The sequence below is a fragment of the Molossus molossus genome, unplaced genomic scaffold (genome assembly GCF_014108415.1).
Source record: "Molossus molossus isolate mMolMol1 unplaced genomic scaffold, mMolMol1.p scaffold_m16_p_10, whole genome shotgun sequence".
Classification (NCBI taxonomy): domain Eukaryota; kingdom Metazoa; phylum Chordata; class Mammalia; order Chiroptera; family Molossidae; genus Molossus; species Molossus molossus.
In genome coordinates, this window is record NW_023425345.1 from 92,363,186 (window position 1) to 92,376,742 (window position 13,557).

At 50.1% G+C, this 13,557-nt stretch overlaps 1 protein-coding gene across 4 annotated transcripts in view; it reads right to left on the reverse strand.

Moving 5' to 3' along the window:
- Nucleotides 1-2,850, reverse strand: part of TEAD4 (TEA domain transcription factor 4) — a 40,988-nt gene extending 38,138 nt beyond the window's left edge. For all 4 annotated transcript variants that reach the window (XM_036251728.1, XM_036251730.1, XM_036251729.1 and 1 more), the window contains exon 1: nucleotides 2,803-2,850. In XM_036251728.1, coding sequence (XP_036107621.1) covers nucleotides 2,803-2,815 — 13 coding nt within the window. In that variant the 5' untranslated portion in view covers nucleotides 2,816-2,850. The remainder of the gene's footprint in view (nucleotides 1-2,802) is intronic.
- Between the last annotated feature and the right edge of the window lie 10,707 nt (nucleotides 2,851-13,557).

Genomic DNA, 13,557 nt, shown 5'->3' on the forward strand with positions numbered 1-13,557 from the left:
AAAAAAAAAAGGTATGCAAAGTAAAATGCAGCTCACCATTCGCTATGCCATGCCCTGCATGGGCTGTTTTTAAAAGAAGCTTTTGGCCCTGGTGGGTTCTCGCGTGTTGGGGCTCTGGCACGCAGACTTGCTGGTGCCTCCAGAAGCTGACAACACAACCCTGCCCTGCCACCAGCATGACAATCCAGTAACCTCAGCACCAACTGTCCCGGCTGTAAATTTCTGGACACAGTTCTCAGGGGTTTGGGAAGGGACAAGACATACCAGTAATCTTAAGGCAGTTTTTGGATTATGAGTACCAGGTGGGTACCATTTTCCTACCACGGCCCTCCTTGAACCCCCAGCCACTGAGCACATCTATAAAGGGGGGGTCTCTCCCCATCACACATATCACCCCTTTTCTTCTCCCGTCAGCCAACAGGAGAGTGTTGCCCAGCAGCCCAAACCCAGGGGTAGGAGTCTACACACCTAAAATCCAACTCACTTCCATCCAGGACCCTCTCAGGTAAGAACTTCCCAGAGCATTCCCCATGCCTGAAGCCCCTCGCTCCCAACCCAGGCATGTTGGAGGAACACATTCTTCACAGAGGTGGGTATGAGGGTCAGTGTGGTCACCATCCAGGGAAGGGAAGGAGCAGAACATGTGTGTGTTGGGGGCACATCCTGGGAGAGAGGGGAGGTTCCAAGGAGCTTAGTTAGGCTGCTGGCACAGGCCTACAGTCAGAAAGAGGTGAAATCATTGCAATTTAAAACAGGAACCCTAGGGAAAACCTAACCCAATCCACTCAGCTTACAGATGAGGACACTAAGGCCTAGAAAGGCCTAAGGACTTGCCCACGGTCATACAGCAAGTCAACAGAGCAGCTGGGTGTTGATCTCTGTCCTCCAGTGTCCCAGGCCTTTTACAATAACAAAAGTTGGCTTTCTCTCTGTGGCTGTTAAAATAAGTTTTCCTGCCCTGGTCAGTCTCGCTCAAGTGGTTAAAGCATCAGCCTGCAGACCGAAGGATCACGGGTTCAATTCCCGGTCAAGGACACACGCCTGGGTTGCAGGTTTGATCCCTGGCCCTGGTGCGGGTCATGCAGGAAGCAACCAATCGATGTGTCTCTCTCATATTAATGTTTCTCTCTCTCTCTCTCCCTTCCACTCTATCTGAAAATCAATGAAAAATGTCCTCGGGTGAGGATTAACAACAACAACAAAACTTTTCCTCAAAAGTGTATCATGGGGGGGGGGAGAATCACATGATCTAGAAAAAACTAGCTTATTCTTCACCAGAAATTCTGGTCTCAATTCTATAGTGAATGTTGAACTATTTTTCCATACCTTCCAAAACAAAGTTCTTAAAAGAGAAGAAATTTAGAAATGACAAATATAACAAATACACTTTTAAATGCATAGCTAACTTTAGAAGGAAGTAAACCCCTAGAAGCCCCAAATGAAAGAACTCTAAGCTACAGTATTAAGCAAATGAGCTGTTACTACTCTAGTAGCTCTGAGAGGCAGGGCATGATGTTAATCTTAGAAATAAAACCACTGAGTTGCAATGGCTACTCAGAGATGAGACCTGGGACCTGAGATACAAGGAGGCTGGAACTGGGAGCTATACCTCAGTCCTCAGAGAGAAGGTAGAATCCCGACGAAATGTGACAGGGAAGACTGTCTATCTTGGCCTAAACTCTAGATTTTAAAAAAAATTGTCTTTCCTAAAAATTTTTAACAAAGGGCCTGCCCTTAAGTGGATTTGAGATTTAAATTTTATATTACTCAGGAACTCCCAGCCAATTCACAAAAATAAATAGTGGTCTCAGGCTGAAAAACCTCTGAAAAGACCATTTTAACCCAGACTGCATAGAATTCCCAGAGGTAATGCTTTGCTATCAAGGCTCTCAAAATCCATGACTACAACATATAAGAAGAAATAGCCCTGGCTGGTTAGAGCATTGGCCTGCGGTCCAGAGAGACCTGGGTTCGGTTCCCGCTAAGGGCACGTACCTCAGTTGTAGTTTGTCCCCGGCCCTGGTTGGGTCGTGCAGGTAGCAACCACTCAATGTGTCCCTTTCATGTCGATGTTTCTCTCTCTCTCTCCCTCCCACTCTATCTGAACAAAATACGGAAAAATGTCTTTGGGTGAGGATTAAAAAAAAAGAAGAAGAAATAATCTACCAGAATCAAGATTCCATAGGATTAGATCCCCAAGAATTACAGATAACTGAATATCATATTAAATATTATTATATAAATTGTGTTTAAAATAATTATTGACTTAAAAAATTGGAAACACAAGAAAAAATTAGACACTATCAAAAAATACAAAGCAGGCCCTGGCCGGTTTTGCGCAGTGGTTAGAGTGTCGACCTGCGGTCCAGAGAGACCCGGGTTCGGTTCCTGCTAAGGGCATGTAACTCGGCTGCAGTTTGTCCCCGGCCCCGGCCCTGGTTGGGTCGTGCAGGTGGCAGCCACTCAATGTGTCCCTTTCACGTCGATGTTTCTCTCTCTCTCTCTCTCTCTTCCTCTCTCTCCCTCTTGCTTTGTCTGAACAAAAAATGAAAAAATGTCCTCGGGTGAGGATTAAAAAAAAAAAATACAAAGCAGACTAGAAAAAGAACAAAACAAAACATTTAGAAATAAATATTTTAGTCACCGAAATTAAAAATTCAATGATTGAGATGAACAGCAAATTAGATACAGGTAGAGAAAAAATTAACAACCTGGAAGATAGATCTGAGGACATTAGTCAGAAGTATATTTTTTTAAATGATGATAAAAAGCAAGGAGAATAGAAAATACAGTTCAACATACCTCCAAGTAGCATTCCAGAAAGAGAGTATATCGAAAATGAAAACAACATTTGAAATAATAATGACTGGACGTTTTCCAGAATTAATTAAATACATGAATTCTCCAACTCAGGAACCATCCTGAAACCTAACCAGAATAAATTCAAATAAAATAAATTAATAAATTCGTATTACAGGTACACTTTAGAAAAACAAAAACAAAGAATAGATCTTAAAAGCATCCAGAGTGAAAAAGGACAGAGTGTCTACAAAGAAAGGACTATTATACTGATTGTGTACATTGATCATGAATTTCTCAAGGGTACACTAGAGGACCCAAAATACACCTCCAAATTACTGAGAGAAAAAGAACTGTCAACCTAGAATTTTTCTTTTTATTAAATTTATTGGGGTGCCCAGCCGTTGTGGCTCAGTGGATTGAGCATCACCCCATTGACTGAGATGTCCCAGTTGGATTCCCTGTCAGGGCACATGCCTGGGTTTTGGGCTCAATCCCCAATGGGGGGTGTGCAGGAGGCAGCCAATTGATGTTTCTCTCTCACATGGATGATTCTATCTATTTCTCTCTCCCTTCCTCTCTCTCTAAAAAAATCAATAAAAACATATTAAAAATAAATAAAGTTACTGGGGTGACATTAATAAGATTATGTAAGTTTTGAGTGTATGATTCTATAATACATCATCTGCATATTGCGTTGTGCGCCCACCACCCAAAGTTAGGTCTCCTTCCATCACCGTATACTTGACCTTCTTTACTCTCTTCAACCTCTCCCGCCCCCTTCCCCTCTGGTAACCACCAGACTGCGGTCTGTGTCAATAGCTCTTTTGTTTTGTTTTGTTTGTTCGTCTGTTGTTGCTTTCCACTTCACATCCCACATATGAGTGACATCATATGTCAACCTAGAATTTAAAACCCAACCAAAATATTGCTCAAATGTGAACATTAAACAAAGGTATTTTCAGATAAAGATGGAGAGAATTTAGTATTAACAGACCCTCAGTGGACATACACACACACACACACACACGCACACGCACACGCACAGTAAAGGAGGTATTTAAACCAACAAAAAGGAACTTATATGAAAAGAAGGCATTATGCACAAGGAAGAGTGGTGAGCAAAGTCACTGGTAGAAATAAGAGTGAACCTAAACAATATTAACTGCATAAAACTATAACAACAGGATGACAACGGAGTTTGGCCATGCAATACACACCCAGCTCAAACCCCCAAACTCAGTTGTCTAATGACACCCTCCACACGCTAAGTTCTTTCTCCACACCTGGAACTTTCCCCCCTTTCACCCGATTAAGGCCCAGCCAAAAGGTCACCTCCTCTAGGAGGAAGACCCCAACCTCAAGTCTGGATTGGGCCCCTTCCCATGTGCTCCAAAGGAGCCCTGTGGTTCTCACAGCCTAGCTGTCACCCAGGGAAGACTGGTCTCCTCCACCACACTTCAGGCACCACAGGGGCAGGAAGTCCAAGCACACTGCACCATGCTGGGGAACCAAAGAATGAACGGATATCTGGTAAGTGCTCTTTGTGAAATAACGATTTCTCTGTAGGGAGGACGAATGGTTTGTTCTGTGTTTAGTGTCAGGAAACAGAAGAAAATCTCCGTAAATGTCTGGACTTGGGCATACCAGCGGGAGAGCTGGAGTTGCTGTAAATCCCTGGGGGATTTACTATGCAGGCTTGTAAAAAGGAAGTGTGATGTCTGGGAATCAAGAGACTAGTTTTGGTTGCAGTTCCAGAAGCAACTGTGTGACCATGGTCCACCCCCTATTTCTCTGGGCCTCAGTCTGCTTACCTATAAAACCGAAACGAGGGGTTGCTCCCACTGAGCTCAAAGGTCCCCTGTCCTAGCAGTGTCTGTGGCTCACACTACTTGTCCGGACCCTTCATGTCCTTGGGGAGCTCGCCCACCTGCTGCTCAACATATCCTGCAGACTTTCACCTGTGGCTTTGCTCAGAGGAGGCTGGGGAACTGACCTGCCACGGAGAGGTATCCCATAAGATGGTCAAGACGATGACATGTGAACCTGTATGGAGCCTGACAGTCAGTGCTCAGTTCCTGCTGTCCATTGTACCATCCCAACCCTCACAATCATTATTACCAAGCTATAAATAAATGCCTCAACTGGGAAATCTAAAGCCCCAAGTGGACCTGATAGGTACATATACTTTAAGCCCTAATATCTAATATTAATTAATTCTGATGAATTACTATTAACATCTAAGGCTTCGCAGGTCCTGGCTTTGGCCTAGATTTTCTGCTGGGACCTGACGCTGAACACAGATGGACAGTCCAGGCCAGGTGGAGGCCAGAAGTTAGGAGAGCTTGCGTGAGCCCCCGAGGAGCCAGGGGCTGTGGTCTCCAGGCCTGTCCTTCACCCAAGCTGTGCTAGACCAGCAGGTGGAATGACACCCTGGGTCCCTACAGAAGTTGGGCCCAGGGCAGCCCAGCAGAACACCAGACCTGGGGAGAACCAGACCTGTGCCAAACGCTGCCCCATGAGGGAGGTTTTCTGAGGACCTGAACTCTGTGTCCCCAAGATTGGGTCTGTCCCAGCGAAAGCAGGGCAGCGGGTCACCCAAGGCCCTGGGCCACGGGATTCGTTACCGAAATGGAGTTGCTCCCAGCCCTGTGTGGCCTGCTCCTGTCTCCTGGTCTAGCCTCTCCCACCCGCATCGCCCACAGCCCAGCCTGGCAAACAGTCTCCTCACTAGGCAAACCTCCCACACAGCTCTACCCCTCGGTAGGAGAATGGGGGGTAAGCCAATACCCATCCAGAAAACGATCCCCACTCCTCTCCTCCTTCCCAGTGCTCCACAGTGACCCTTGGGCCTGCCAGAATGAAAGCTGGAGGGGGCTGGAGGGGGAACAGATGGCATCGTTAAGCCCGGGCCATGTGCCATGACCAGAGGAATAAAAATAATCCCTGACTTGGCTCCCAGGGCCTGGCCAGAGGCCTCTTGCTCTGCCCTCCACCCCACCCAAAAGCCCACCAGATGGCCCACCCGATGCAAACGCCAGGCCCAAACCACACTCAGCTCCACCCCAGGGGCACAGATGCTAAGTCACTCAGGAATTTCAGGAGATTCGCGAAAGTATCGGCGTTTATTCTGATCTTTCTACTAATAAGTTCCTCAAAACCCCTTTCAGGACAGGAAGGGAATCAGGGTCCCCAGGTTATTCACGGAGAAACCGAGGCTCAAGGATGGCAAATAACTTGCCCGAAGAAACTGGCGAAAGCAGGACCCTGAAGTCCTGTCCCCTGCCCGGCAGGGCTACGTCCTCGAGACCCCCGCCTGCTGCTCCCAAAGGCCTTAAGGAGCCTTCACAGCCCCCCGCGAGCTCTGCGCCCCTCCAGCTCCCACCAGCCTCCAGGGCCTCCAACAGGCAACTCGGCACATGACAGCGTCTGGTCCCGAAAAAGTGACTGTACCTCACTCACCTGTTCCCCGACTGGACTGCGAGCCCCTTGAGAACACGGTCGTCTCTCACACGTCGGCGCCCCCCAGCACTCCTGCCTCAGTAGGTAGGAGGTGTCAGCCTTACAGAGCTGATTCTCCCCCTGATCCCCTTTCCTCGGTCCGGGGCAAACTACGACTCACTTCATTAAAACGTCTCTAACTCGTGGGGGGTCGACACACATAACACTGTGCTCCTCCCTGTGCTCCCTGACCCCAAATCGGAAGTGACGGAAACTGAAACTCAGAAAGTTTGAAAGACTCGCCTGGTGTCACCTAGACAGTCAGAAAGAGACAACCAGGAGAAGGCCTGAGTCTCTCTCCCTATTATGAAGACAAAAATGGTTCTCTGCCCCTCTTCTCCCTACCGATGCCAAGAGCTCTGGGATCTCCCACTGAGGCTAATGGTTCCAGCCTCATCAGGACTCAGGATCTGTGGGCCCTGGCATCCTGCCCACTAACACCTCAGCTCCCAGCCTGCTGCTTCTCTCCTGGGCCCTCTGAAAGAACTACCTCCTCCACCTGTGGCTCCCACAACTGAGAAGCTGGACGGAAAAAGGAAACCTGGGGGCTTCCTTCCAGGAGACCCACCCTAATCTTTGAGATCATTTGTTCCAGAGGTGTAAAGACGAAGAAGGCAGGGGGAGTGGCTAGAGGAATTCAGGGGGGAGCAGGTCCCCTGTGTCCCCATCCCAGACCAGGAATCCTCCTCCAGGATGGTGGACTTATCCGCAAGGCTTGCTTCCCAAGGTCAGGAGTCAGGGGTCTGAATCCCAGGAGCTCTTCCCAACCTAACGTAGCTGTGGCTGCAGAACATCTACACCCGCTGGCCTGTGGATCTTCCCATCCAGTTCAGAGCAGAGCAGAGACAAACGGCCCCTCCCATCATTATCGCGGCTGTTCCCGCCGGGCAGACTGGAGACTGGGCCGAAACTCCCCGATTCGGGGCACCTCTGAGCCTTCTGACCTGACCTCACTTCTTTTTTTTTTTTTTTATCCTCACCTGAGGACATTTTTCCAATTTTTTGTTCAGGTAGAGTGGGAGGGAGAGAGAGGAACAGAGAGAGAGAGAGAAACATCGATGTGAAAGGAACACATCGAGTTGCTGCCACCCGCACAACCGACCAGGGCCGGGGGCAAACTGCAACCGAGGTACATGCCCTTAGCGGGAACCGAACCCGGGTCTCTCCGGACCGCAGGCCGACACTCTAACCGCTGAGCCAAACTGGCCAGGGCCTGACCTCATTTCTTAAGTAAGACCCAGAGGGCATATCAGGAACAGTGGACCCCAGCCTTCTTCCACACTCATTCCCAGCCTCCCCCCCAGCCCCCCACGTTTCCTCACCACCCCCTAAACCCCGAGTTCCACTGCACTGTTGCCCTGCTCACGGTGAGCCTCTGTGTGAATTTAACTCCTGACACAGTCCATCAGCAAACTCTATGGCGGGGGGGGGGGGGGGGGATGCTGGCAAAAAGGTACAGACTTCAGCTGTACGGGGTAGGTTCTGAGGCTCTAATGGAAACATGGGACCACAGCTGACAACACTGTATTGCATAATTGAAATTTGCTAAGAGAGAACTTAAATACCCTCACCAAAGACAAAAAAATTACAAATATGTGAGGTGACAGTTGTATTACTTAACTAGACCGAGGTAATTCCTTTCCAAATGTACACATATAGCAAATCACCAGATGTACAATTTAAATGCCTTATACTTTTATATGTCAATTATATCTCAATGAGCTGAAACTTTACAAAATAACGAAAAACATTTTTTAAACTTTTCTCCCTTTATTAATTTGAGAGAGAGAGGAAGCGAGAGGGAGAGAGAGAGAACACCGACTGGCCGCCTCCTGCATGCCCCTCCCCACCCCCGGGATCAGGCCCACAACCTGGGCATGGGCCTTGACCGGGAATTGAACCAGCGACCTCTCGGTGCATGGGTCGATGCTCAACCACTGAGCCACACCGGCCAGAACAAAAAATATTTTTTAAAAAATACCTCCTGAGTACCTATTCCTAGACTAAACTCTGAAGAAATGGGTTCAGGCCCTCAGCGGCTACACTCTGGGTGGAGAGCAGGAGGCTGGTATGGATGAGAGAGGCTTCAGCGAAGCAGGTAGCAGGCACACAGCTCCAAGGCTCTGCCCTGGGGGTTCCCTGGCCCCGCCCACAAAAGCCTCAGGGCTGGAACACCTGCTGCCTCAACTACTCATTAGGCCTCCTTAGGCGTCTTCAGTCTCCATTCTGAGTCAGGGAGCCTGAGGCCCAGGGAAAACGTAGGTGCCCCCAGGGCGCCTAGGAGACTGGCGGCTCTGCTGTAACTGGAGGCCAGGAGGGAAGGAGGGGACAGAACCTGCCAGGTCGGCTGGGAGTCCACCTCCCCAACCCCGTGCCGCCTCCCGCTCATGCATAGCCCCCATGTACTGGGCAGGTGACCCTGCAGGACAGACTGGGAGCCCAACATTCATGGGAGGGAGGACTGAGGGTCACACACATTCTGCTTATCAGAGAGAGAATTATTTTATATTTTTTTATTTTTATTTTTTATCCTCACCCGAGGATATTTTTCCATTTTTTGTACAGATAGAGTGGGAGGGAGAGAGAGGAAGGGAGAGAGAGAGACAGAAACATCGACGTGAAGGGACACATCGAGTGGCTGCCACCCGCACGACCAACCAGGGCCGGGGACAAATTGCAACCGAAGTACGTGCCCCTAGCGGGAACCGAACCCGGTCTCTCCGGACCGCAGGCCGACGCTCTAACCACTGAGCCAAACCGGCCAGGGCGAGAGAGAATAATTTTAATATTAACGCTGATAGATACCATTTCTGAATGCCTACTTTGTGCCTGGCACTGGGCTAACATCTCCCCTAATCCTCCCCAAATCACGTTGAGGTAACCATACCATCCCATTTCAGATGACGAGGCTGGGGGTCCTGGGGTGAAGGGCTGTGCCGGGACCCCAAAGCTCGAAGTGGACAAACTCAGCTCCTTCCCACAGCCATCGGCCTCTCCCCCACCACAATGCTGCTTTGACCTCTTTACCAACAGTTCTGTGGACAAAAGGAGGGGGGCAGTCCGAGCCTACAGCATGAGGGATTCAAGTAAGACGTGAAGAGTGACAGGGAGGGGTCCAGATACTGACTGGCCAGCTAAGGAGCTGGGCGCACTTCTCTCTGTGGATGTGAACGATTTCCTGGTTCCTTTCTCAGCACCCTGGCTCCGCAGCCTGGCGCAGGTCCCACTAGGAGGTGTGGGGTTTCCAAGGCTGGTGTGAGTGAGGAGAAAACCCCGAGGAGAACGCTGCCCTACGACTTCCAGGGGAAGCCTTGCCAAGAGGCCCCACGGCAGGCGGAAACAGGACTCGAACTAACCCTCAGTCCTGTACAACTCCTATGACCAGCATCTGCATGCCCCTCGAGGAGGAGGGGGCAGCGGCGGGGGAGGAGGAGGAGGAGGAGGAGTTGGTTCCTAGGAAGGAGGGGCAGGCGACCAGCGTGTGTGGTCAAGCAGGCTCTTCAGCCCAAACAATTCCTCTGCTTGTTTTCATGCCTCACACCTCACCATTCACACATTAGCCCTGAGTCTTTCATTCGTTCACTCAAAGCTATATAAGGAGCATTTACTATATACCAGGCATTTGGGTCCCAAGTCACATAGGACATGGCCTGCCCTCAACATCCTTCAATGTAGCGGGCAGCAGGCTCCAGGGTTCCCTGTAAAGATGTAAATACAGCTGACCCTACTGTTCACAGAATATTCAGAGTCCATATATATAAATTCACCTTCCCACTAAAATGTGTAACCCTCAAATTAATGTCTGTAGTGCGTCCGTGGTCGTCTGCAGACACGCACATGTGCTGAGCCGCCACAAATGTAAGTCACACACGCTCAGCTGAGTCCCGTCGAACAAGACTGCTCTGTGCCTTTCAGGCTCAGCTCAGACACGGTCCACAGGTGTCCTTTGCACAGTCTATTCACTGCCACGTGTTCTGCACTTTTGTGCTTTTTGTTATTGATTTTGCTGTTTAAAACGGTCTGCAGTAGAGGGAAGTGCTGTCTAGGGTGCTAAGCGCGGGAAGGCTGTGTTGTGCCCTGTGGAGAAAATGCATGTGTGAGATGAGCTCTGTCCAGGCACGGTGCTGCTGGTCGGGACTTCCAGGGCAATGAACTAAAATATACATTAAATGAAATGTCTTTGAACAGAGAGAGACATGTCAAAAGGCACCAAGATAGCCAAAAGGTGGAAACAACCCGTGCCCATCAACAAATGAATGGATAAACAAAGTGTGGTATATCCATACAACAGAATATTACTCGTGCTGAAAAAAGGAAGGACATTCTGTTACATGCTACAGCATGGCTGAACCTTCAGAACATTATGCTCAGTGAAATAAGCCAGACACAAAAGAACAAATACTGTATGATTCCACTTACATGAAGTACCTAAAACAGGCAAATTTATAGAGATAGAAAGTAAAACACAGGTTGCCAGGGGCTGGGGGAAGAGGGAATGGGGAGTTACTGTTCAATGGGGATGGTTTCTACCTGGGATGGTGAAAACTGAAGATGAATGATGATGTTAGCACAACACCGTCAACATACTTAATGAAGTTGAACTGCACACTAAAAAATGGTTAAAATAGTATACTTTACGTTATGTATATTTCACCAATATTTGTTAAAAGAGAACCCAGAGACAGAAGGAGAAAGTGTGGGCAGAGAAGGGGAGAAGAGAAGGAAGCACTTCAGGACCTCTGGGCGCAAAGTACGGGAGACAAAGGAAAAGGGCTAGTTTACAGCCAGAAGTGGAAAGAGAGGAGACAGGAGAGTTCCCAGGCCCGAGGCAAGCGTCCCCGGGGACAGGGAAGGAGCGGGAGTGGAGAAGAGAGCAGCCCAGAGCAATGGGCTGGGCGGGGCGGGGCCGGACCGTGCACTCGGCTGGAAAAACTGACCCAGCATGCCTTCAGAAGACTGGCGAGGCCCGGGGACCAGAACAGGGCCATTCTCGAAAAGTCATGGAAGCACATGCCCAGGTGTCCCAATGCCAGCGCGCCCTTCCCAAGCGCTGCCTCTTCCTCTCCTGACAGGTGTACAGCTCTGCGAGGAGCTGGGGGAAGCCCACTGGAAAGCAAGTTCATCCCTGGCCGGGTGGCTCAGTTGGCTGGAGCATCATCCTGCACACCAAAAGGTTGTGGGTTTGATGCCCTGTCGAGGCATATACAGCAGGCAGCCAATCAATCTATGTTTCTCTCTCTCCCTAAAAATCAATAAACACATCCTTGGGTGAGGACTTAAAAAAAAGAAGATTCAGAACCTGAATTAAAATCTGCCTCTTCCCAGCAACTTATTTAACCTCCCCAGAGCTGTCTCCTCACCTCCGACAGGGAGGAGACGCCCCGCCAGGCAGAGACACAGGGTCGGGTGAGCAGCACAGGAAGGAGCAGGACACAGCGTCCATACCTCCCACCCCCTCACTAAACTTGGTGTGAACACGCTGATCACATCTTACTTCTGACAGGATAGGAATGGGAAGGGAGTGACAGAAAAGAAGGCAACAAGAGGCCCCCACAATCCTACCCCGTGTCAGATGTGTCGGAACCAGGCACAGAGAACAGACCCCGGCAGGCCTGGCCTGGACGGGAGGGGCCATGGGGCAGATTCGGGCCTGGGGTCCAGTGTCCCTGGGTGAGCTACTCGGCTTCCTGAGCCTGCGTGCTCCCAAATATGTTCCAGAGGTGATCAAGTTGTCCCCTTGGGGGCTGTCTTGAGGATTAAGTTCAATCACGTCCCCAGCTATGGGCAGAGGCTGGCTCTCGGAGGGGCTCCTCAAACACCATGGTAGTGGAGGGATGATGGAGGGGCAAGAACCAGTGAGAAGCAATTGGCCCGGGAAGCAGCAGAGAGGAGAGGAGAGCAGCCGGAGGAATGAGGGGCAACAAGAGAGAGAAGTAAACAGGTGGAGAAGAAAGCAGGCCAGTGGGAGGTATCTCAGCAGGGAGGGGCCCTGGGCGGCTCAGAGACAAGAGAAAGGAGGGAGATAAGATTCCTGAAGGATACAGGCCCTACGCCCTTGGGGCAGCACAGTCCCTATCCATTTCCCGGCCCCACAGCCCCAGGGGCTCTCCAGAAGCTGGGAGCAGGAATGCTGCCCCAGCCACCCCTTCTAAGTAGCCAGGGACGTGGGTGTCTGTGGGCCTGGCCCTAACACAGCCAGAAAGTGGGTCACAAGTGGGTGTCCATGGACCTCCACTCCCACCCCACCCTGGGGCCTGCCCTGCAGCCACTAAAGGGGCCAATGAAGCTGTGACCAAGCAGGTTCCCCCCAGCAGAGCCTGTCACAGAAGCCCCTGGGGAGAGGCTCTGGAAGGAAAGTGAATCAGGCTCCATGGTGACCTTACCACAAACTCACAGGTCTCCGAGTCCCCACTTACAAAGAGAAGCGGTGGCCTGGTCAGTTTGGCTCAGAGGTTATAGTGTCGGCCTGTGGACCGAAGGGCATGAGGTTCGATTCCGGGTCAAGGGCACCTTCATGGGTGGCAGGTTAGATCCCTGGCTCTGGTGGGGGTCCTTCGGGAGGCAACCAATAGGTGTTCCTCTTGCTCCCTCCCTCCCTTCCACCCTTTGGAAAAATATCCTTGGGTGAGGATTAACCAAAAAGAAAACAACCAAGAGAAACGGTGGGGTGCGTAGAATACTCTGCGACAATAAAAAATGAGCCATGGAACCAGGAAAAGACCTGCAGGAACCTTCAAGGCACACTGCTCAGTGAAGACCACTCGGAAAGGGGCACCTGGATGACTGCAACCATCTGACTCTGGGAAAAACAAACTGGAGCCGGGAAAGCTCCAGGTTGCCGGGGAACTGGGGAGGCGGGTGCGCAGCTGGGCACAGGGGGCGTGCGGGCAGGACGGAGACACAGGCCAGCCCACCTTTGTCAACACCCACAGGCTGAGCAGCACAAAGGGTGAACCCTGGGTTTGTAAACTATGGACTTGGGTGTAAGACGTTAATAACAGGAGCGAGTGGGGGGCAAGGGAAGGAACTCGCAATACTTTCTGCTGCGTTTTCCTGCAAAGCCAAAACTACTCAAAAAATAAATAAATAAAGGCTATGAATAATTTTTTTAAAAAAACAAAGGTGGGGAGAGTCAGTCTTGCACATTATTTTTTTCTCCTCAGGGTCTTTCTTCAGGATTCTAAAATAAAGCAAAATTATGAAAGTAACTTCACTTTAGGTAAGTAAGCCTGTCCTATGAAAATTCGGAGCTCGACA